General features: G+C 43.0%; 1 protein-coding gene across 6 annotated transcripts in view; it reads right to left on the reverse strand.

Moving 5' to 3' along the window:
* STX8 (syntaxin 8) overlaps window positions 1-23714 on the reverse strand; it is a 206946-nt gene that overhangs the window by 146608 nt on the left and 36624 nt on the right. For all 6 annotated transcript variants that reach the window (XM_019982050.2, XM_019982051.2, XM_070774342.1 and 3 more), the window contains exons 5-6: window positions 12029-12153; window positions 876-968 (exon numbers count right to left, since the gene is read on the reverse strand). In XM_019982050.2, coding sequence (XP_019837609.1) covers window positions 876-968; window positions 12029-12153 — 218 coding nt within the window. The remainder of the gene's footprint in view (window positions 1-875; window positions 969-12028; window positions 12154-23714) is intronic.

Consider the following 23714-nt stretch of genomic DNA (forward strand, 5'->3'; position numbering starts at 1 on the left):
TTCTTATGGTTCTACCCATCGCCTCTACACCGAAGGTTCTCACTTCTCTTCCCTGTGGTCCTGTCCTCTTGCTGAGCTCTGGTACCTTATCCGCCACTGTCCACTAGATGCTGTGCCTCAGATTTCTCACTGGCATCTCTCACTGAATGTGTCCACACTGGACTTAGGACCTCTGCTCCAAACCAGTGACTTCCCGCTCCCCCATTCCCCTGACCAAGACCACTCAGTAAAAGTGCCATCAGTCCCCTGCCTCCGTTCCCTTTTCCCCACATAATCCTACCGCTGCATCTTCCATTCCAGCCCCTGTACCCTCAGCCACACACTTTAAGCTCCAGAGCCTGCCAGGTAGGCTCCTAACTTAATGCTTCATCTCTCCCAAGCCATCTTGCTTGTGGGTCTGAAAACTGACCTTTCTCTAGCCAGGTTCATCACATCAAGCCCTGAAATAAAAAAGCTTCACGTACGACTTTTTTGTCCCCCAGCCTGATATTTATGATGGAAGAGGAGCCAACTCTCTGGGTGTGCAGAGGACATGTCCCTGTAGGCTCCATGTGCCCCTGCGTCCTCGAAAAGCACTGAGCCACCTCACCCCGTGACCACAGGAGGAGGGCCCAGGGGATAACTCAATTACAGAACACAGCACTTTTCAAAGCAGCTTCAAAAACTGGAGATTTTTTATTAAGTTTCTTAACCTAGTGTTTAGTAACTACAATCTAAATCGGCTGCAGACCACCCTCAATCGCATTAAACTATAATAATCCATAGACGTTAAACTACGTTCGGTGCTCTGTAATATCAGAGTCATCTAACAAATAGTCAAGCCTTCAGCACTAGTACTCAGTGGCAAATCTGATCAATGTCGGACACGTCCTTACCGTTTTGCTCATCCAGTTCGTTCCCAATTTCCTGCCCCATTTGTTTCTGGCGACTTATGATTGAGGAAAGGGCATCGAGGCCTGCGTCCTGTTCTGAAAGAAGAAGTAAGGCAGTTAACTCACTAAAAACCTCAGGAAAACAATTTCGGTCCAGAAACAGACCCAGGCATGGAACACAATTCAATACATGATCAAAGTTAACATTTGAAATCAGTCAGAAAAAAAGAGAAAATAGTTAACAGTACTGGAACAAAATAAAGAAAAAAGTTAAACACCTACACTTCAGAACTTAAATGAAAATAATTTCCAGATGAATTAAATTTTAAATATTATAAATGAGTAAGATTTGACTACATAAATGTTTATACTTTCTGATAATAAAGAGCATGTAGAAATCAATAAGACAATCTTCCTTTTTTTTTTAAAATGGGCAAAGGATATAGACAGGGAATGCACAGAAGAATAAAAAAGAAAAAGACATAAAAGTTCCAACATCACTACTAATTTTTTAAAGATATCAAAGAATAGTGAAGCTTTTTTCTGACTTATCAGATTTGTAAGCATTAAAAAGATTGCTAACACCCCGGGTTAAGTAAAGTGCAAAGAAGCTCCTAAGTACTAAGTCATGGGGGGATAGCTAATATATCTTTCTAGAGAGTGAACTGTGCTAACTTCCATATCTACCAATTCTGTGTCTAGGAATGTATGCAGTAAAACATTGGATGGTATGCAATGATGTATTGGGTTGGCCAAAAAGTTAATTCTGGTTTTTCTACAAGATGGCACAGAAAAACCCAAGTAAACTTTTTTGCCAATCCAATCGATACAAGGCTATTCCTTGAAATACTGCTTCCTCTGCTGCTTTTCAACTTAATGCTTCTTAGCTCCAAGTTCTCCCTTATTTTGATTGCTCTGAGAAAATGGATCCGGGTCCTTTAAATAATTTTTCCTTCACCAGCTTTGTCAGTGGAGGAAACTGCGGAAACACTGCAGGAGCAAACGAATTTTCCTTCCTGGCTCCAGCCTGCCCTCCGGACAGGCTTCTGGGTGCTGACAGTTCCTTCAGTGTGCAGTGACCAGCAGCAACCCCAAGGCAAGCAACTTCTCCCAACACACCCCCTCCTGGGGCATGAACTTCCAAAAGAAGTTCACGATAACATTATTAAGTAAAAAAAAAAAAGTAGAATACAAAACAATATATACAATAGTAAAAGAATATTTTTGCTTTTAAAAAACATGTTATTTTTGGGGATCTTCCTGGCGGTCCAGTAAGACTCTGTGCTTCCACTTCAAGGGCCATGGGTTTGATCCCTGCTTGGAGAACTAAGATCCTGCACGCCACATCGTGTGGCCAAAAAAAATCTTGTTGTAATGTGTTATTTTTCTGGATTTTAAGATTTTCAAAGAGAAAAGCACTCAAGTTACTCAAGATCTTTAAAGTTTGTTTTTCTTAACTCTAGGCAGCCTCCATCCCTGTACTTTTTTCCTCTGCCCGCAGGTGCACTGGAAAGAACTCTCCAAGGCCGAGTCGAACGACTCTTTCCACCGAGCACTCTGCCATTCGCAGCTTCACTTGTTGGGGTTTTTAAAACGTCTGTTTCACATGATGGCCCATCTATAAAAGCAGAAATCACAAAGGTCCTTCTGCCCAAGATCACATTAACATTTCCTTGCATAGTTTTTCCTAGGTTTTCTTCTAGATTTTTTTTTTTTTTATGGAATTAAGCCATTACACTTAACTTGTTAATTCATCTGGAATTTATTTAAACTAATGGTGTGGGGTAAGGACCCCTTAGTAACATTTTTTGACACGATGTGCTCTTTTTTTAACCATACAAATGACCTGCTATCTCTAGGGATCATTCCATGGGACCATTTTATAGCAAAATCACTTTATAATGAGGTCCTTTTGGTCTTCAGTAACAACCTCTTGGATGGACTCCAAGAAAAATCTATCATCAACCTAGTGCTGCTATAGGATGACCGATGTTACTGGAAAACTCTAAATGCATCTCCCAAATAATCTATATATACAACTGAGGGTCAAGTGTCAGTATGAATTAAAAGGTAAAACAATATATAAGAAGAAAACAGGAGATTCCTCTATGATCTTCAATTAGGAAAAAAAAAAAATTATCAAAGCCCTGGAGCTGCTTTACCTAGCAGAGACACAGATTATGAATGAAAAATACCTACATTACACTCTTTTCACTTAACCTCGACTCATTACCTGCCTCAACCACCTAAAGGTTATCTTGCTAATGAGAAACAGAAAAAGGGCTAAAAATTCTGCTCCACTCAAATCATTTCTATAAGAACCTAGTACTTCCTCTCGATGTTTAAGTGCTACAGCACAGTTTCATCCCATAATTCAGAAACACAGAAGGCCCAGATAACAGAGATGCTATGCATGTAGTAATAATGACTGTGATGACCTGAGCTTCTGCAAGTCTTAAAGCAGCATTTCTTAAACGGAGGTGGTACAGTCATCTTAGACACAAGGAAAATAAATGCTGCTATTTTCAAAAATATCAACAATTATCAAGACCCATGCAGAGAGTTAATCTAGAACCCCACAAACTATTATGATATCATAATAACAGTTCATTACTATACTCTGCTCTACCCAATGTACAGCCCAAGGCTTTGTATCACAACAGATCATCTGTAACACACCACACTCTATTAATCATAATTCAATGTTGCTGCTGCTAAGTCGCTTCAGTCGTGTCCGACTCTGTGTGACCCCATAGACGGCAGCCCACCAGGCTCCCCCGTCCCTGGGATTCTCCAGGAAAGAACACTGGAGTGGGTTGCCATTTCCTTCTCCAGTGCGTGAAAGTGAAAAGTGCAAGTGAAGTCGCTCAGTTGTGTCCAACTCTTAGCGACCCCATGGACTGGCAGCCCACCAGGTTCCTCCGTCCATGGGATTTTCCAGGCAAGAGTGCTGGAGTGGGGTGCCATTAATTTTAAAAAATGTAACGACCTCTGTGCTATACAGAATAATTACCCCCTGAAGATGTCCACCTCCTAATTCCAGGAACCTGTGAATATATGACCTTACAGGGCAAAGAAACTTTGCAGGTGTGATTAAAGTTAAGGGATTTGAGATGGGAGATTATTCTGGATTATCCAAGTGGACCCAAAGTAATCACATGAGTCCTTAAAAACAGAATCTTTCCCAGCTGTGGACAGAGAGAGCTATGAGGAGGGGTCAGAGAGATGCAACGTGCTGGCACTGAAGACAAAGAAGGGGTCCATGAGCCAAGGGATGTGGGTAGCGTCAGGAAGCTGGAAAAGGCAAGGGAATGAATTCTTCCCTGGAGCCTCAAGAGAACCCAGCCCTGCCAGCACCTTGATCTGTACTGAACTTCTGAGCTACAGAACTGTAAGATGATAAATCTGTATTTTAAGTCATCAGTTCAGTTTAGTCACTCAGTCATGTCCGGCTCTTTGCAACCTCATGGACTGCAGCACGCCAGGCTTCCCTGTCCATCACCAACTCCCAGAGCTTGCTCAAACTCCTGTCCATCGAGCTGGTGATGCCATCCAACCATCTCATCTTCTGTCATCCCCTTCTCCTCCCACCTTCAGTTTTCCCAACATCAGGGTCTTTTCCAATGAGTCAGTTCTTCACATCATGGGGCCAAAGTATTGGAGTTTAAGCTTCAGCATCAGTTCTTCCAATGAATATTCAGGACTGATTTCTTTTAGGATTGACTGGTTGGATCTCCTTGCAGCCAAAGGGACTCTCAAGAGTCTTCTCCAACACCACAGTTCAAAAGCATCAATTCTTTGGTGCCCAGCTTTCTTTACAGTCCAACTCTCACATCCATTCATGACTATTGAAAAAACCATAGCTTTGACTAGACAGACCTTTGTTGGCAAAGTAATGTCTTTGCTTTTTAGCATGCTGACTAGGTTGGTTAAGTCATCAAGTTTGTGCTAATTTATTATAGCAGCAACAGAAAATTAATACAATCATTTTTTAAAAAATCCCTTCAGAATGGTTAGGTGTTTGAACACTTCCTGTCTTAAGACATGCAGAAAACCCATCTTCTAACTAAATGTCATATAATTGTGGGAGGATGATCTGGTGGCTGCAGATTAAAAATAAAGGGAAGGTCATCATAATGTATTGCTGCCAAAAATGACAGACATGACTCTGATCAAACCACTAAATCTAACTACCAATTTACAGAAAATATGCAGGACAGAGGAATACATTAAACAGTAGATGGGGAAACAAATAGCAAGTCTAGATGGTGGGAAACTACAGGGCAAAAGCCCTTGTTTTGTCAACAAACTGTGAAGAAAAAGAGTTGGCAAACGCATATATTGATTAAAGAAACTTAGGGGACATATCAATTAGTTGCAATGTACAGACTATATTCAGATCTTGAACTGAACAACCTAAAAGAAAAAAAACCATTGGACAGTCAGAGAAATCTGAACATCAAACAATCTGACTGGATTATTTGATTATATTAAGGAATAAAGCTATGACAAACCTAGACAGTGTATTAAAAAGGAGAGACATCACTTTGCTGATAAAGACCCGTCTAGTCAAAGCTATGGTTTTTCCAGTAGTTATGTACAGATGTGACAGTTGGACCATAAAGAAGGCTTTCAAACCGTGGTGCTGAAGAAGACTCCCAAGAGTCCCCTGTACATCAAGGAGATCACACCAGTCAATTTTAAAGGAAATCAACCCAGAATATTCACTGGAAGAACTGATGCTGAAGCTGAAGATACAATACCTGGGCCACCTGATGCGAACAGCTGACTCACTGGAAAAGACCCTGATGCTGGGAAAGACTTAGGGCAGGAGGAAACAGGGCGACAGAGGATGAGATGGTTGGATAGCATCACCGATTCAATGCATATGAACTTGGGCAAACTCCAGGAGATAGTGAGGGACAGGAAAGCCAGGCATATTGCAGTCTATGGGGTTGCAAAGAGTCCAATACAATTTAGTGACTGGACAACAAGAATCTTTTACAAACATGCTTTAGAGATATATTCTGGAATATTCACCAATGAAATGGTATAATGTCTACGATTTGCTTCAGAGATAATCACGGGGATGGGAAGGTGGGTAGACGTATAGATGAAACAAGATGGGCTATGAGTTGATAACTGCTGAAACAACCGCTGGGTCGGATGGAATCAGCAGCCTACTCTCTCACTGTCATATGTTTCAAACTGTCAACAGCAAAAAGTTACCAACATTTTAGCAAGCAAACAAAACCAAGGAACATTCTTAAGAACGGCAATCTCGGGCCCCTTGACTGAGCACATGGCAAGAGCCCCGAGGCCTGAGGCTGTGTCTTTTCCTATGGTTTTGCCACACTTCTGAGCCCAACTGGTGGAACAGATCAAGTATTTGATCAATGTGTTTAAACCAAGGAATGACCACAGAGGGCCCTCTAGATCTGTTGAAGAAATAAAGATAGTCTCTACTACATATATATGGAGTGACTTCTGGTCAACATTAGCCAGCCCTCTGAGTTTAGGTAGCAGAAAAAGTAGCTGAGGCTGTGTTGTCCAGTGCCCAGAGAGGAGCGATGGAAACTCCCACATCTGACATACAGGAACTTTCCCTGGAGAAGGGGAAATAAGGAACGAATGAGCAGAAGATGAGGTCAAGCTGGGTAAAGTTAATCACTACATTGGAAAGACTCTTAGAGCAAGTTCTAAGAACAGATGTTTTTGTTTTAAGATTTTAGGGGAAGGAATCTTGGTCTAGGTGGCAGCTGTAAGAAAGGGTATCTTGAAAGAGAGCTGTCTGTGATGTTAAGAATCCACGGGTTCAAAGATGAGCCACTCGGATGACGCCAAGGTACACCACAGCCCTGCCAGTCACTTTCCCCACCACTATTTCAATGGAAATACTTACAAGACCTAAAAACACAAAAACCCATAACTAATCCACAGTCTTCTGCTAGAATCTAGAAACAACGTCTATAGACTATGGTAAAGGAGAGTTGGAGCTAATTAAAAGCCCCAGCAACAAAGACCTCCTGGGGAGAGGCTAAGTGATACACCTTCTTCCAGGTCCACCATCCACCATCTGACTCAGAGACAAAGGTCTTTACCGACCAAAAAGGCAGTTTCCCTTGTTTTATCTCAGGGATTTGGGGGCGATGGACATGGGGTAGGGGTGCTGTGCCACGTAACTTGAGGGGTCTTAGTTCCCCAACCAGGGATGAACTTGGACCCTGGCAGTGAAAGCACTGAGCCCTAACCTCTGGACCACCAGGAATGATCCGGTTACTAACTGGATCACCTCACCCATCTTCTGCCAAATGCCCATTTGTGCTTCAAATTATAGCATAGGAAGCATAGAAACTGAGGCCGTCTAACTGGCAGTAAGGAGGCTTAGCCTCCAGATCAGGAAAGGAAGGCATTCATTGCCTTGAGTCTAAGCTCCACCAGAAACCTGTTATTTTAGGATGATTTTCCAAGTGTTTTCTAAAGGTCAACGCAAGTACAAAAAGGCTAACAGATGCCACAGGCAAAGTTAGAAATGACCCTTCGTGGTTCTGTAGTGCAGGACCTAGCCAGGAAGCATGGCCATGGCAATCTCAGCACACATATCACCAAGGTTCTTGAGGCAGAGAAAAGAGTAATGAGGGTTTCATGTAAAGAGAACTTCTGTTTTTGCATTCATCCTTGAAAAGGCAGCTTGCTTGGAAAGCAAGGAAGGATAGAGCGTTTCAAAACACAAAGGGAAGAGCAGAAAAACATTCAGACCTGTAGTAAGTGCCCCTCTCCTCCATTCCTTCACTCCCCAGCCCCACCCCATAAACCCCAAAGGCCAGCCAGCTTCCAAAGGGTAGGCATCTTAGCGAGGATGCTCTCAGTGTGGGAGACTTAACACAAACACTTACATCCTGCATCCTCTCACACCCAGCCCACAGCGATCTCTGAATGAGGCACCTTGTCAGTGGCAGAGATACTTCTCTTGACCGAAAACAGCTTTTCTTGGCAAAAAAAAAAAAAAAAAAGCAACAATGCCCAGAAATTTCATGAGTATTAGCTATCAAGACATTCCTTTCAGGAACCATGAATCCTGAAAAGTAAATCACTGCAAATGAACAGCTGGGCTACGTGCAAGGGTGCACTGTTCTCAGCTTCTTCACTTTGCTTCAGACACAATAACGGGTGAGATACCATGGAATTGAAGTGATTCAGGAGGACCAGGACTTCATGTGCTAGATACTTTCACTGTGAAAAAGGAGTTCAAAATAGAGTTAGACTTCTGCTTCTGGACAAGAGGGGCTGACAGGGAGCAGATTTACTTCTGGCCCCAAACAAAGAGAAAACAAAACAATACACAAAACCACAGGCAAAATATACAAAACAACAGTTTCAAGATGCAGATGTCAGGAAATAAAGGGTGGTGATCCCTGAGATCTGGGAGACAAATGAGATGAGCTCTCAGTCCCAGATCACTGGCTTGAGAGTCCCAGGCCATGGCGTGGGGAAGGTGGATCTCAGGTGGCGCCCAGCAGCCTTCCCAGATTGAGGAGAATCCAAAAAAAGAAAAAGAGGTCAAGGTGGCTCAAGTATGTAGGGCACAGTACATAGAAAGCAGAGGGCTGTGCAGGGAGAAAATGGGAGATTTGCATGGGATCCACCCCGAGACTTCAGGCAAGTTTTGATCAGGACATGTGTGTGAGGAAATTGACTGAGGCCGGGGGAAGAACCACCTGAAAACCTTAGAGGGAATAACCCTCTGAGTTCACAGGAACTGGACATAAGACATAACCAATCAAAAGACGCAACTCCTAATCCCCACTCACCAGGTCACCACATAATTCACAGAGAGTACACAAAATCGTTCTGGCACAGAAGTGAGGGAAATAACCTCTGGCCTGGAGTCTGCAAACATTTTCTACAAAGGGCCAGACGGCAAATATTTTGGGCTTTGTGGTTCGTCTGATCTCTGTTGCAGCTGCCCCAACCCTGTTTTCGTCATAGGAAAGCATCCGTCAGTAATACATAAATGAATGAGCATGGTTGTGCTCCCATAAAACTTTATTTATGAACACTACACTTTTGAGTATTACACAGTCTTGTGTTTTTTTTTTTAAACAAGTCACGAAATATTCTTTTTGGGGCTCCTTTCAATCGTTTAAAAATGGAAAAACCATTTTTAGCTTGCAGACCATACAAAACCAGGTGGTGGGCCAGATGTGGTCCACAGGCCATGGTTTGCTAACCCATGCCCTAAAATAAACACTCCTCTGGTCCACCTGACAAAGCAAGACCTGAATAACTGCATCTCAGGAGAAGGAAAAAAGAAAATCTCAAGAATATTTTTAGAAAGAAATATCTAGTAACCAAACCAAGAAAAACTCACATCTGGCTTTCAAATGAATTATTTTCTCCATAAGATTAGAAACAAGGCAAGAATGTCTGCTCTCATCATTCCTACACTGTACTGGAGGTGGTAGCAAGTGTAATAAGGCAAGAAAGAAAAATAAAAGGCATCCCGATTGAAATAAAGACATAAAGCTACAGCAATTAAAAGACAAAGACAAGGTAGATCAAAAATTCAACTACATGTGGCCTCAAAGAACCTCACTTTAAATATAAAGAAACCTCACTTTAAATATGGATTAAAAGCAAATGAATGGAGAAAGATAAACCACAATAATAGTCATCAAAAGAAACCAGGAGTTGCTACATTAATTTCAGATAGAGTAGACTTCAAAGCAAGTAAAGTTATCAAGGGTAAAAAAGGGTACTACATAATAAGGGGGTCAATTCTCCAAGACAACACAGCAATCCTTAATGTGTACGCACCTAACACCGAGCATCACACTACATGAAGCAAAAAAAAAAAAAAACCTGTTAAAATGCAAGGAGAAACAGATAAAGCCAGTGAAAAAGCTGGCTGAAAACTCAACATTCAAAAAACTAAGATCATGGCATCTGGTCCCATCGCTTCCTGACAAATAGATGGGGAAACAATGGAAACAGCAACAGACTTTATTTTCTTGGGCTCCAAAATCACTGCCGACGGTGACTGCAGCCATGAAATTAAAAGATGCTTGCTCCTTGGAAGAAAAGCTACAACCAACCTAGACAGCATATTAAAAAGCAGAGACATTACTTTGCCAACAAAGGTCCATCTAGTCAAAGCTATGGTTTTTCCAGTAGTCATATATGGATATGAGAGTTGGGCCATAAAGAAAGCTGAGTGCTGAAGAATTGATGCTTTTGAACTGGTGTTGGAGAAGACTCTTGAGAGACCCTTGGACAGCAAGGAAATCAAACCAGTCAATCCTAAAGGAAATCAGTTCTGAATATTCATTGGAAGAACTGATGCTGAAACTCCAATAATCTGGCCACCTGATGCAAAGAGCTGACTCACTGGAAAAGACTCTGATGCTGGGAAAGATTGAGGGCAGGAGGAGACGGGGGTGACAGAGGATGAGATGGCTGGATGGAATCACCGACTCAATGGACATGAGTCTGAGCCAGCTCCGGGAGTTGGTGATGGACAGGGAAGCCTGGCATGCTGCAGTCCATGGGGTCGCAAAGAGTTGGACACAACTGAGTGACTGAACCTACTATCATAGTTGGAGACTTCTAGCCTCCTCTCAGAAATGGACAGATCTGGCAAAGAGTTAAACTCAACACCAGATTTATCCCTAAGTAGTTCATGTTTTTTTGGTCTCTTATTAACAGCATTTATACATTCCTACTCTTGGCTGTGGCTAGTATATAAAAATACAAATGATTTTTGTATACTGATCTTGGATCACACAACCTTGCTAAACTCACTAATTAATAGTTTTGTGGTAGACTCTGTAGGATTTTCTATACAAATGGTCAATGCCATCTGTGGATAAAAAGGTTTTACCTTTTTTATTTTTAAGAGACTTGTTTTTTACAGCAGTTTTAAATACATAGCAAAATTGAGAGGAGGGTACAAAGAGTTTCCATATAGCCCTTTCCCCACACATGCAGAGCAAAACATACGTCAACATGTAAATGTACATGCAGACTGTTGTTAATTTATACAAGGGATTACTACTCTGTGATGTAAGAGAACAAAATACTGACCCATGGAACAATGTGGATGAATCTTAAGATAATTATCCTGAGATAAAGAAGCCAGAACACCCCACCCCTGAACTCGCAAAGAGCTCATATTGTATGAGTCCATTTATACAGAATTAGAGAAAACAGAAATGATTTTATAGCAACACAAAGCAGATCAGCAGCTGTCTGGGTATGTGGGGAGGACAACAGTAAGAATTACCAACAGAAATGAAGAAAACTATCAGGAGTAATGATTATACTTATTATCTGGATTGTAGAGATGGTTTCAAAGGTGTATGTATATGTCAAAGCTTAATGAATCATACACTTCATATATGTGCTATTTATGATGTCAACTAGACCTACATAAAGCTGTGTTTCAATCAGGAGAATTAGCAGGAGTAACATCTGCAACGCTGACATCAAAAAATGTCTATCACACATATTAAGTAAAAAAAAGCTGTAGAAATATCTATATTATGATCTCACTTATGCAAAACATACATGTGCTTATACTGAATATACAGTATACATGCATGTATGTACAAAAAAAAGCCTGAGGAAATATGTATTGTTAATCTGTTTACAGTTTGAGATCAGAGGAACAATACAGAAAAAGCTTTTCATTTTATATATCCCTATATTGTTTGAACATTGTATAACAATCATGCATTACTTCTGAAATTAACAGAAGAAATTAGCAGGTTTAAAAGCCAGCTGGTTAAGATGAACCTGAAGGTAAAAGCCAAACTAACTTTTATACAAAAAAAAAAAAAAAAATGGAGCCTTTTCTTTGGAGAATGAGTCCTAATCATGGAGAGGAGGAAGAGGCCCATGCCTCGAGTCACCTGGGATAACCAGACCCTGAGCTGCACTCTGTCCCTCTCCCAGGGGAGAATCCCTACTTCCACCAGCTACCTGGATGGATGACAGCATCTGTCTAATCCCCAGGTACCCTGAGGCACAGAACCGCCAAGAACTCTCAAAGACCAACCGTTTTCCCTCCGATTTTCAATGGGTATTGGGAACATCTGAGGCTAAGGTAAAAAAACCCGACCAGGTTTCTGAGCCCACGCCCTTTGGGTATTTAGTACCTTGGATAATTTTCTGCTGCTGTTGCCGGATTTCATCAAAACCCAAGCCTCTGGTCTCCTCCGGCTCCTCCAAGAGCCAAGGGTTGGGTGCTCCTCGCTTGGCCCCTCCAGTCATCAGGCTGGACCTAAGAACAAGATTGAATGCGTTACATAGCTCAAAAAATCCAGCTCGGCCGCAAATCGCTCCCACAGGGGCAGAGGGGGCCAGCCTCGCATGCTTTGAAAATTCATTTCGACCGCAATTTATTGCATCCTTGGTTTATGCCAGCAACTGTGTTCAGGGCTGGAAGAGATACGAGGATGAATAAGGCCCGAGCCTGGTCCCCAGGAGAATTACAGCTTGTGAAGGAGACTGTGGCGACACTTAATACTCTTACTAATCCTCCATGATATATTTGAGTCAATAATCATAAGTGAGGGTCTTAAATTTCAGAAACTCAAGGCCAAATGGAAGTGTCCTTTCTATTGAGACAAAGTTTGTCTCACGGGCTAGGTGGCACCAAAGGCACAAATATTATTTCTCAAGAAGATATAATGTTGCTGTGACGGCTGATAGCATAAAAAATGACCACTGAATTTCTTATTAGAGGGAATCTGGCTACTCACAGAGAGAAACACATGTAGGTTTCAAAACCAATTCAATGAATACAACCGAGCATTTATAACACAAATTCTGAATTATCCGTCTTAATCTTGACTCCCTCTCGTAACCCACATGGCCCCTGGGATATTATGTATGAACTGTTGCAAACACGAGTGCCAAAAACCAGGAGGGTGGGTCAGAGGTGAATAAAGTGAACTTGAAAGTGCATTTATCAGCACGCTCTTCCTTTCAGTTAGCATGCTGCACCCGAGTGGTCAGCAGACTCCTCGAAAGTCAATGCTGGAATGTCCCCGCTGTAGCCCTTGCCACACATAGAGCATAATTTTAAAAATTCTTATGGGGGAAAAATATAAGAAAATTGTCTTTGTACTCTCAAAAGACAGAAAATTTGAATCAGAGCCTTCAGTAGTTAAAATATACTTTTAAAATACCTATCAGAGGGGCTTCCTTGGTGGCTCAGTGGTAAAGAATCTGCCTGCTACAGCAGGAGACACGAGTTTGATTCCTGACCCGGGAAGATCCCACAGACCTGAGGGGGCAACTAAGCCTGGACGCTACAAGCACTGAGCCTGTGCTCTAAGAGAGCCTAGAGCTGCGACTCCTGAAGCCCGAGCACCCTGGAGCCGGTGCTCCACAACAAAAGCAGCCACTGCAGTTGAGAAGCCCACACGCTGGAACTAGAGAGTGGTCGCCCCCACTCTCTGCAACTCAAGAAAGCTCTTGATGCAACGATGACCCAGCACAACCAAAAACAAATAAATAAAATTAGGTTCTAGAAAAAAATTTTTTAAACCTATTGGAGAATAAAAGTACAACACGGGCACAATTTAATATTAATATCAAACACACATCAACCACCAGACATACAAGAAAGATTTCCCAGGGCTAAATTCAGTCCTGCAGAAGTCCTAAACGCTGGAAGAACTGTTTTGATCTCACTTTCACATAGTTCAATATAAAAGCAGCAGTAAACTACAGTTTCCCTAAGTGGTAATTAGTCCCTAATGCCTTCTTTCTGAGCTGATTCCAAACTTTTGGTTCAGTTTTTCGAGGCTGAACGATCACTTTCTCCCTCTTCCCCTCCCCTTTGCCCTCTCCCTTGTGTGTCTGTACTTTGCTGATGCCTTAAATCTGTTGGGAAATTCAACGAAGGATGGATGTGACTTTACTAACAAGAGCAGGTAAAATCGCAGGTGCCGCTGTGGGCAGGAGACTTGATTTTCTTTTCATTATCAGGTGCTAAAACCTAACATTTAGGATAGATGCCTATTAGTACTGTTCTGGGTAAGAAAGAAAGTCTATGAAAAATCTTAAGATATAAAGCTTAGAGTTTAAGGAGTTTACAATCAAATGGAAAAGAGAAACTGACCACACGTGAAGGAACTCTTAAATGAAATAAGAGAACAGCCAGCCCTGCATCCCTGGGCAATGCCAATAACCTCTTCAGCCTGGTTTTCTCAGCCACAAGACAAGGAAACCAAGTGGGTCAGTGGTTTTCAGCCCCCGCCCCAGCCCCACTCTGGAGAGGCACGCCACCCTCATTAACGGTGGGTTGGCAGGTGAGCGGGAAAGACTCACGTTGGAGGCGGAGGCAGGTATTCTTCATAATCCTGCAGAAGATGTCTTTATATCTTTGGAAATCACTGAATTCGAAGACCTTTAAGATCCTTTCAGTTTTAATGGAAGTCTTTCAGTTTTAATGGAAGTTTTTCTCATTATAGCTAAATTCCACAAAGAACAGAGAAAAAAAGACAAATTCCCCACAAAGCCCATTCTCCTCTGCCCCATTCTTCCCAATTTCAGTTCAAGACGACCACAGAATCATCGGCTCAGGCCCAAACCCTCGAATCAACTTTGACTCTCTGGTGCCTCACAGCATTGAGTCCATTAGCAAATCCTTCAAAACATACCTAAAATCCACCCGCTTCTCCTCTGCTCCACTGCTTCTGCCCCTGGCACTCCTGCCTCCTGCTTCTGCTCCCACCCTCCACAATCTACTCCCCACCAGCTGCCAGAGCCACCACCGTACAGATAATGTTTCTTCTGCCACAGCCTCTCGGTGCCTTCCCATCACCCTTAGCGTAAAATGCAACATCTTTAACCCATGACGTTCACTTCTTTGTTGTTTCTACAACACACTGAGCACACTCCTACCTCAGGGCCTTTGCACCTGCTACCTCCCCTCCCCCATGGCTAAGGCTCTGGTCACCCGTGATGGTCACGTGGCCCTGTTCCCTGCTCATTCTACTCTGCTCCAATGTCATGTCCTCAGAGAAGCTGCCCCAACTGCTCCCTCTAAAACAGTACCCCTCCCTGTAACTTCTGGGCTCTCCTCCTCCTCAGCCTGCCTCGTTTCTCTTTACAGCACTGAAACAGCCAGCAATTGTATGCTACACACTTATTTTCCTGTCTCCCACTCCACACTGTAAGCTCCAGAGAGTAGCGACTGTCTTATTCATCACTATATCCTCAGTGCCTGGCAGAATAGACACTAGGGAAAAACAAACCAAAAAAAAAAAAAGTTGAATGAGTTAATTTATTCAGCAAAACCCACAACTGAATGAATGAAATCAGTAAGAAGAGAAGCTAGGCAAGTGTAACCTAACACAGTGGCTCTGTGTGCTGTCATTTCAATGGCATTTCACAAACATGATCTCATTCGACTCGTTGAACAAGCCTGTGTGTAAGTCAGAGCAGGTATTACTGACAAGAAAAATCAAGGTAGAGAGACATCAAGTCACTTCCTGAAGGCCACATGCTTCATGGCAGAGCTAAAGTTCAACCACATCTTCTGACTCCAAATCCAAAGCCCTTTCTTTCTACCATCTCAGCGAAGGTTTCATGATGGGCAAGGAGACCCCAAACAGGTAAGGTTGAGTTTTATGAGGAAGACATGGAAACACACCCCAGGAAAGGATAACATGAATAAATGATTTCTCAGCAGAAAACATGTGCCATTGACATGCCCAGGATAAAAGTGGGGAGGGGGTGAGATACGGAGGAAGGGGGGCCTGGGTCTAGTAGACTTGCTTCCAAGATAGGCAGCCAGAGTGAGCCTCTATGTCTTCCAGCCTCACACTTCCACAATCTTGTGATCTCAGCTTTCCACTGGCTGTTCCTCATCCTATAAATCCTCAGGCCTTCTTTCCTGTTCACAGCCAGACTTCCTTCAAGAATGGCCGGTGCTCATCAGCTCTGCTTCCTGACCCTCAGGATTCACTCTTCAGCCCAGGATCCGCCTCCACCTCCGGGGCTCTGCTAAGACTCTTCTCACCCGTAACCTCCTTGCTGACAAAGCCTCTCCGTTTTCACTTCATTCGTCCTCCAGGCCTCACTGGCCACTGGTCACTGCTGACCTTCTTCCCTTACCCAAGAAAGCCCTCTTCCCTTGGCTCCTTTCACACCCCTCTCTCCCACAGCATGTCCTCTAACTTGCAGGCACCTCTCCTTCCATCTGCCCTTTAAATAGTGGTGTGCCTCAGGGATTCTATTTAGATCTTCTCTTCTGGCTGTGGAGAAGGCAATGGCACCCCACTCCAGTACTCTTGCCTGGAAAATCCCATGGATGGAGGAGCCTGGTGGGTTGCAGTCCATGGGGTCGCAAAGAGTCGGACACGACTGAGCGACTTCACTTTCACGCATTGGAGAAGGAAATGGCAACCCACTCCAGTGTTCTTGCCTGGAGAATCCCAGGGACAGGGGAGCCTGGTGAGCTGCTGTCTATGGGGTCGCACAGAGTTGGACATGACTGAAGTGACTTAGCAGGAGCAGCTTCTGGCTATATTGTCTCTCTCTGGGCTGTGTTATCTGTTCCTGTGGTTTCGGGCTGTAAGGACAGACACTAATAGTGCTTAGACCATGTTTCTACACCAACACAAAGGCAATAAGTCATGGTTCTCTCCATTCATCATGGTGATGGATTCTTACCTGGGGGCCCCCTGCCCTAGCAGGACACAATCAGAATCTGGGGGTAGGGAAGGAATGGCACATAAACAGTTCAAAGCAAAAAAAAAAAAAACCCACATATCAAAATCCAGGCAAGGCAGGTCCCTCAACTGTTCATCCTTTCAAATTTCTCCGTACCCACAACATCTCCCTACCAGCTCGCTCTCTCTGCATTTACGGCTTTTCCTTTAGGAATCTCCAGCTGAGAACTCCACTCCAAACTCAACACACCCAAAGTCAAATCCACTCCTTTCACCTATAAGCAGTTTCTTCTTCCATGCTCTCTACTCAGCAGCATCGCTGCATTCCCGAGTCATCTGGACCGTTTTTCCTTTCTTCCCAGCCCTGGCCACGTTTCATCAACGCCCAAGGCCTCTGCAGGAGGTGGCCCTCAAGTCCACGCCCTGTGTCCATCCATGCTGCTGCTGCCTCAGCTCAGAAAAGCATCTCTCCCGTAGAAGATGCTCATGGCCTCTGACTGGCCCCCTTGCTCCCAGTCACCCCCATTCAAATCATCTTACACTCTGCTGCCACAACGATCTTTCTAAAACAGATTTCTCCTATTTTTTATTTTTGGCTGCACCACTTAGCATGTGGGATCTTAGTTCCCCAAGCAAGGATCAAACCAGTGTCCCCTGCATTGGAAGTGTGCAGTCTTAACCACTGGACCGCCAAGAGAAGTCCCAAGATCTCGCCTGTTTTAAAACTATCACTGCTTCCTAGAAGCTACAGGTTAAGTTTAAGCTTTACAATATGGCCCCAGTGATATATCGGCTATGTCACCTCCCCAAACCCCCTTCCACACCTATGGACTGCTCACCAGGTCTCCAGACAAAGGCACAAACTTCCACATTCTCATGTTTTTGTATGAGTCTGGAGGGTCCCCGCCCCCACCCCTTTGTCCATCTGGCAAAATTCTATTCATCCCCTAAGGCTCAACTCAAATGTCACTTCTGCTGTTTAGTCTTTCCTGATTCCCATCCTCACCCCCCTCTTCCCTTGAATCAATCACTCCAGGGTGCTCCCATGGCACCTCATGCAAAACCTCCGACGTGGCATTTATCAAGCAGGATTGTAGTTAGTTATTTACTCATGTGTCTCCCTTCCTAAATTATAAACTCTGGAAGGAAAGAGGCCACATGACCGTCATGTTTCTATCCCCAGGACCAGAAAGACAGTTCCTCTGAGTATGCTGGAGAAGAAGCATTCAGAATCTGTTTGTGAAACAGAACTAGGAAACCCACTGAGCTCTTTAAGCAACGGAGACAAAAAGAGAGGGGTATTTAACATTTATCTTGAGAGAATAAAAAAAAAAGAAGAAGAAGAAAGCAAAAGGAAACAACTGCTACCTGCCTTCAAGAGTTTAGCAGCAGAAACAGATGCTGTTCAAGCAGATGGAGGGAATTTTAACTTGAAAGGGAATTCTGTCACTAAGACACCTTGTAGCTCAAACTCCTTCTTGGAAGGACAATGAAGGAGTGTTTCTCCTTTGAAAAGTAAGTTATAGAAAGAAAATGCTGGGACTTCCCTGGTGGTCCAGGGGCCAAGACTCCACCCTTCCCGTGCAGGAGGCCCAGGTTAGACCCCTGGGCAGGGAACTAGATCCCACATGACACAGCTAAGAGCGGGCACAGCCAAATAAATAAATATTTTTTTAAAAAAGAAAGGAAATGCTAACTACCATGCTCCCTCGATTAGGACTGAAATGTTTTTTAAAAATAAATCCATCATTTTTATTCTATAGTCTTTCAAGATGGAGCTTATTTAATAAATGGAACATGTCAAATAAATGCCACATTACTAAATACATTAGATATCTGTCTTAAAAAAGATTTTACCAAAAGGTTTCATAGTCCCTTCTGACACTATAAAAATATTTCATTTTTCTCCCCAAAAGTGAACGATGCATCTTATTAAGTTAATATGCGGGAGGTGCAGATGATCCACATTTTTCTGCTGACACATGTTGCTGAAGCTCGTCAGAGTTCACAAGGAGGATGTTCTTATCAACCAAATGCAGCATTGAAAAACCAGTGAATTCCAAGAAGCAGCTTTTCCTAGCATTTCCAAAAGATATCAAAGTAACTACATAAAATGTTTGTTTTGTCTGGAAAAAAACAGTGTTTGAGTATTCACAGACCACAGAGAGGTTCGCAGTCAGGACCAGAGATGGTATTTCTAGGGTGTCAGCGAGCTGAATTGAACCTGCAGAACTTTGTAACTAGACTTGCCTGTAGGTGTGAAAATGCTACTGTGGTATGAAAAGGCAATTCCTTCCTCAAAGCTTTTTCAGTTAGTTTCTTTCCGTGAATATAAAGATGTACAGAGGCTCAAATTTCAATCAGAAATAGTTTCTCTGGCATAAATTCTTTGGAGGCAAAAATCTGGCAGCAATACCCAGGCTGGCTTACACCGAGGAAGGGCCACAGTCAGGGAGGTAGACCAGAAGGCTAGGGCAATGTAGGCAGAAGGGGATGGTAGTCAGGACGAGGGGAGGGACAGAATGGGACAGCGGGGATGGGACAATTCACCCAGTCATTCCAAGGAAAGCTTCACAAGTGCTGCTGAGTAGAATGACTACAGAGGATCAAGATTTCCAAACTGGGTTGACTTGGAGAATCGACACAACTTGGAGATATGTTTCATTTCCTTTTGGGATTTTCTCAAATTGCAACGGAACTCCCAATAACAACCCCAAAGTAAAACTGTCCCGTCACAATCATGAGCTGTGGATCCATGGCTGCTGTTGCTGTTTAGTGGCTAAGTCGGGTTTGACTTAGCCCGCCAGGCTCCTCTGTCCATGGGGTTTCCCAGGCAAGAATACTGCCGTGGGTTGCCATTTTCTTCTCCAGGGGGTCTTCCTGGCAGATTCTTTACCACTGGGGAAGCCCAGCTCAGCAATTAAACAGAGTCCTAGTTTCTCCTCAAGGGATACACAGAACTACAGTCTGACACATACCTATGAGCTCTTCAGCAGAAACCAAGACACCCCACCCAGGTGGAAGATGGTGACTACATGCTAAACACAAGTACACAGACCCCATGCTGGTGGAAACTAGCAGGCTGATGATTAAGAAAATCGAATATCACCCTGTTACTGCAATGCTAAGTGATCAGAATAAAGTCCACAAGCTACTTGTAGCCCCTATTTCCCAGACAGCTTACTTCTTTAGGTCTGGTACTCTGTCCAGTTCTTTCTGTATCATCTACCTATTCATCCATCCATCCATTCCTCCCCCACACAAATACTGAGGCCCTTCTATGTGCCAGCATGAATCTAGGGGCTTGGCAGAGAACGAGAGACCTGACCTCAGAGAGCTGGCATTCCAGGGAGAAGAAATGCCTAACACTATGACTTCTGAAAAGTAAATACTCATTTTTCTTTTTGGTTAAATTGAATAATCTTTAGTCAATTAGTTTAAACTAATTAGTATTAGTTCAGAACAATAAGAACTCAAGAAAAAATAGCTTACACATCATCCAAGGAAAGTCTCACCGCAGAACCTGAAGATCTACTGCAATCAAACAATTTGCTCATTTTAAACCACTCTGTTTTCCCCTATTCACTGTTGGCCAAGTGTACCAATAAGAAGCTTTAATATTATAATTTAAAATTTAATAAAACAGTTGGCTAACTTGGTGGCTCAGACAGTAAAAAAAAAAAATCCAAAAAAAAAAAAAAAAAAAAAATCCACCTGCAATGCAGGAGATGCGAGTTCCACCCCTGGGTCACAAAGATTTCCTGGAGAAGGGAATGGCAACCCGCTCCAGTATTCTTGCCTGGAGAATTCCAGGGACAGAGGAGCCTGGTGGGCTACAGTTCACGGAGTTGCAAAGGGTTGGACATAACTGAGCAACAAAGAGTTTATAGAAGAAGACCCTCCATTTGGAGGGTCAAAAAGGCCATCAGAAATCATTTTGGCCTCATTTCTCAATTTGAAATGAGAAATTCTTGAGTCATCCAGGCAATCTAAAATCAAGCAAATAAAACCAAAGGGAACAATTCTTTTGTCTTACGTGTGACTATCATGGTACCTGAAAAGCAGGAGGAGGACAAGAAGGGATAACACATAAAACCTAAGAATTCTAAGTGTAAGAGGAATGAGCTGCTCTGTCAAATGTCTGGTGGCTGAGCGCCATCTGCTGGTGAGAAATTGAAGTTCAACTACAAAATGAAAAGCAATCCAATGATTACCATGTGTTATAAGCAGCTCCTTGCCTTATAACACAACGCAGTCTTGAAAGTATGTTTAGAAACAGAAAAAGGGAAAGTCAGCAATATGTTGAATATGGTTTTCCTTCATTTCTCTAATGTTTTGAGTGTATAGATTTCATACTTCTTTCATTTGACATACTCCTCTGTGGCCTTTTAAAATACTATTTATAAATAGCATTTTAAATTAGTTTTCACTTGGTATTTCTTTGCTGTCTGGCTTTCAAGACTTTCCGAGGAGAGGAACTACCAGGTTGCTGCCGCCAGCTTGTGGACAGACTACACTGTACCACATCCACACGGTAGTAACTGGGCACCTTCACTGACTTGAGCAACACGGGGCTGCAACGTCTTAAGATTTACTTAGATCTCAGGGTCTCTGGGTTGACTCCCTTGATCAACCATCCAAATCAATGCTAATGGTAATGAAGGATTATCTATTTGGCTAACAGGGGTTTTCCTTTCCTAACCCACGGAGAAAAAAAAAAAAAAAAATTGGACTAAGTGACTACAGAGATGCCTTCAAGTGATAATCAGTCTTACAAGTACACACCTACCTGAAAAATCTCAAAGGACTACGCTGTCAAGCTTGAGACAATTTTAAGATAAAAAGAGTGCTATTGAAACATCCTACTTCGCAAGTTTCACATTAGGACTTCCCTGGTACAGTGGTTAAGAATCCACCTGCCGAAGCAGAGGACACAGGTTCAATCCTTGGTCTGGGAAGATTTCACATGCTGCAGGGCAAGTAGGCCTGTGCACCCAGCTACTGAGCCCATGCTCTGCACCAGGAGAAAGCACTGTAATAAGAAGCCCACACGCTGCATATAGACAGTATCCCCACTCGCTGCAACTCGTGAATGCCTTCACGGTAATGAAGACCCAGCACAGCCAAAAATACATATAATTTTAAAAAATGAAGTCTGTAAAAAAAAAAAAGAAAAAAAGCTCCAAGACATAAAAATTATCAATGTAAATACCCTTTGACCTTCTAAGAACTTAACTAGAGATTAAGGCTTTCAGACGATGAAACCCTTTATGTATAAGGATATTTACCATTGCATTTATGTAACAGAAAAAAAAGTACAGGTATTAAGTACATACATACATACACAATGTAATAGAGTGGAAACAACACACATATTAATAGGAGACTAATTCAATAAATTATGTAGCACATACAATGAAATCTTATAAGGCTACAAAAATCAGTGACAAGACTTTGTGTTGGTTTGGGAAGATCTCCAGTATATTTAGATGATAAAAGAACATTGTAGGATATTTTGTGTAGTATACGACCATTTGTGTAAAAGACGGGGGGAAATAAGAAAATATATTCTTATCGGTTGGCATATACTTAAGAGAACCCTGGAAAGATAGACCAAAGATTATTAACGCTGATATTTATCTTGCGGGTGGGACACAGAGGAAGGGAGGCTTCTCATTGAACATTGTTAAGTGCTTTCAAAACATCTCAGCTACGTGAATATATGACTTAAGCAAGATATACCCTCTTTCCTCTCCTATGGCTATTTGAAGTCTGGGAGCTTTTTTAAAAAATTATTTTTAAATGGAGGATAACTGCTTTATAATACTGTGTTGGTTTCTGCCATTTATCAACATGAATCAGTCACAGGTATACGTATGTCTCCTCCCTCTTGAACCTCTCCTCCCACTCCCATCTGTCTGGGAACTTACTACAAGCATCCTCAACCACGAGAAGAGTCAGTCTGAAGATAAAGACACAACAAAGACACAGCAGACTCTGGATCACCACTGGCTGTAGAATTAACCACCTCCCTCAATTCTCTAACTTGGAAATTACTATACGGAGCTACTTTTCCTTATGTAAGCGGTTTTGAGTAGAATCATCAGTTCCTCATGGCTGCTGCTGCTGCTGCTGCTAAGTCGCTTCAGTCATGTCTGACTCTGTGCAACCCCAGAGACGGCAGCCCACCAGGCTCCCCCATCCCTGGGATTCTCCAGGCAAGAATACTGGAATGGGTTGCCATTTTCTTCTCCGAGGCATGAAAGTGAAAAGTGAAAGTGAAGTCGCTCAGTCGTTTCCAACTCTTTGCAACCCTCCCCCCATGGGATTTTCCAGGCAAGAGTACTGGAGTGGGTTTCCATTGCCTTCTCCCCTCATGGCTGAGGGCATCATAATTGGGATATCAGTGCCTGAGTGAAACCAGGCGCCCCTTTGGCTGAAGGTAAGAACCACAAGCACCATCTTCTCCAGACCCTTCAGGTGCTTTACTTGGGCCTCCTCCTCTGACTGCTGCAGACATGACCTCCTCTTCTAGTTTCGTTGCACATACCCATTGGAGTTTAATTTCTCTGTCCTGTGTTTGTACCCCTGCCTGAGTGAACCCTTTTAGAACAAGTATGACTGTACAAAAGGAGAACACACCCTACCAGGGTCCCCTCTCAGCCCGCTCATGTGCCTTTATTAATTTCTGACTCTAATCTCTGCTAATTAAGTAGGCAGACTATGTCCCAAAGTTATTTATCTCTTCAGAAAACCACCCAAGATAATCAGTGAGGTAGAGACAAGCAATGTGTTGCCGCAAGTCCCATTTCATTTTCTTGTGAGTCTAGACAAGACTACATTTCCCAGCCTCCCTTGCAGGCAGATCAGAACCATGTGACTGGTTACTGCCAATGGGATGACACATAGGGGACAGCATATAAGAGGGGTGTGAGCCCTCTATACCTTCTCTCTTCTCCTCTCACAGTGAAAATGGAGGTCCTCTGTGAAAACAGCACAGCTGTAAGATGGGAAAACCTGCATCACCATTTGAAGGGAGCTGTCCCAGAGAACCACCAGATTTTATGAGGCAGGCAAAAAAACTTTTTCATCTGGTAATCCTGTGAGGGTCCCAGATTTTTTTAGTTACAGAACCCATGCTATTCTATTCTGACTC

Source organism: Bos indicus, chromosome 19 (assembly GCF_029378745.1).
Source record: "Bos indicus isolate NIAB-ARS_2022 breed Sahiwal x Tharparkar chromosome 19, NIAB-ARS_B.indTharparkar_mat_pri_1.0, whole genome shotgun sequence".
NCBI lineage: Eukaryota > Metazoa > Chordata > Mammalia > Artiodactyla > Bovidae > Bos > Bos indicus.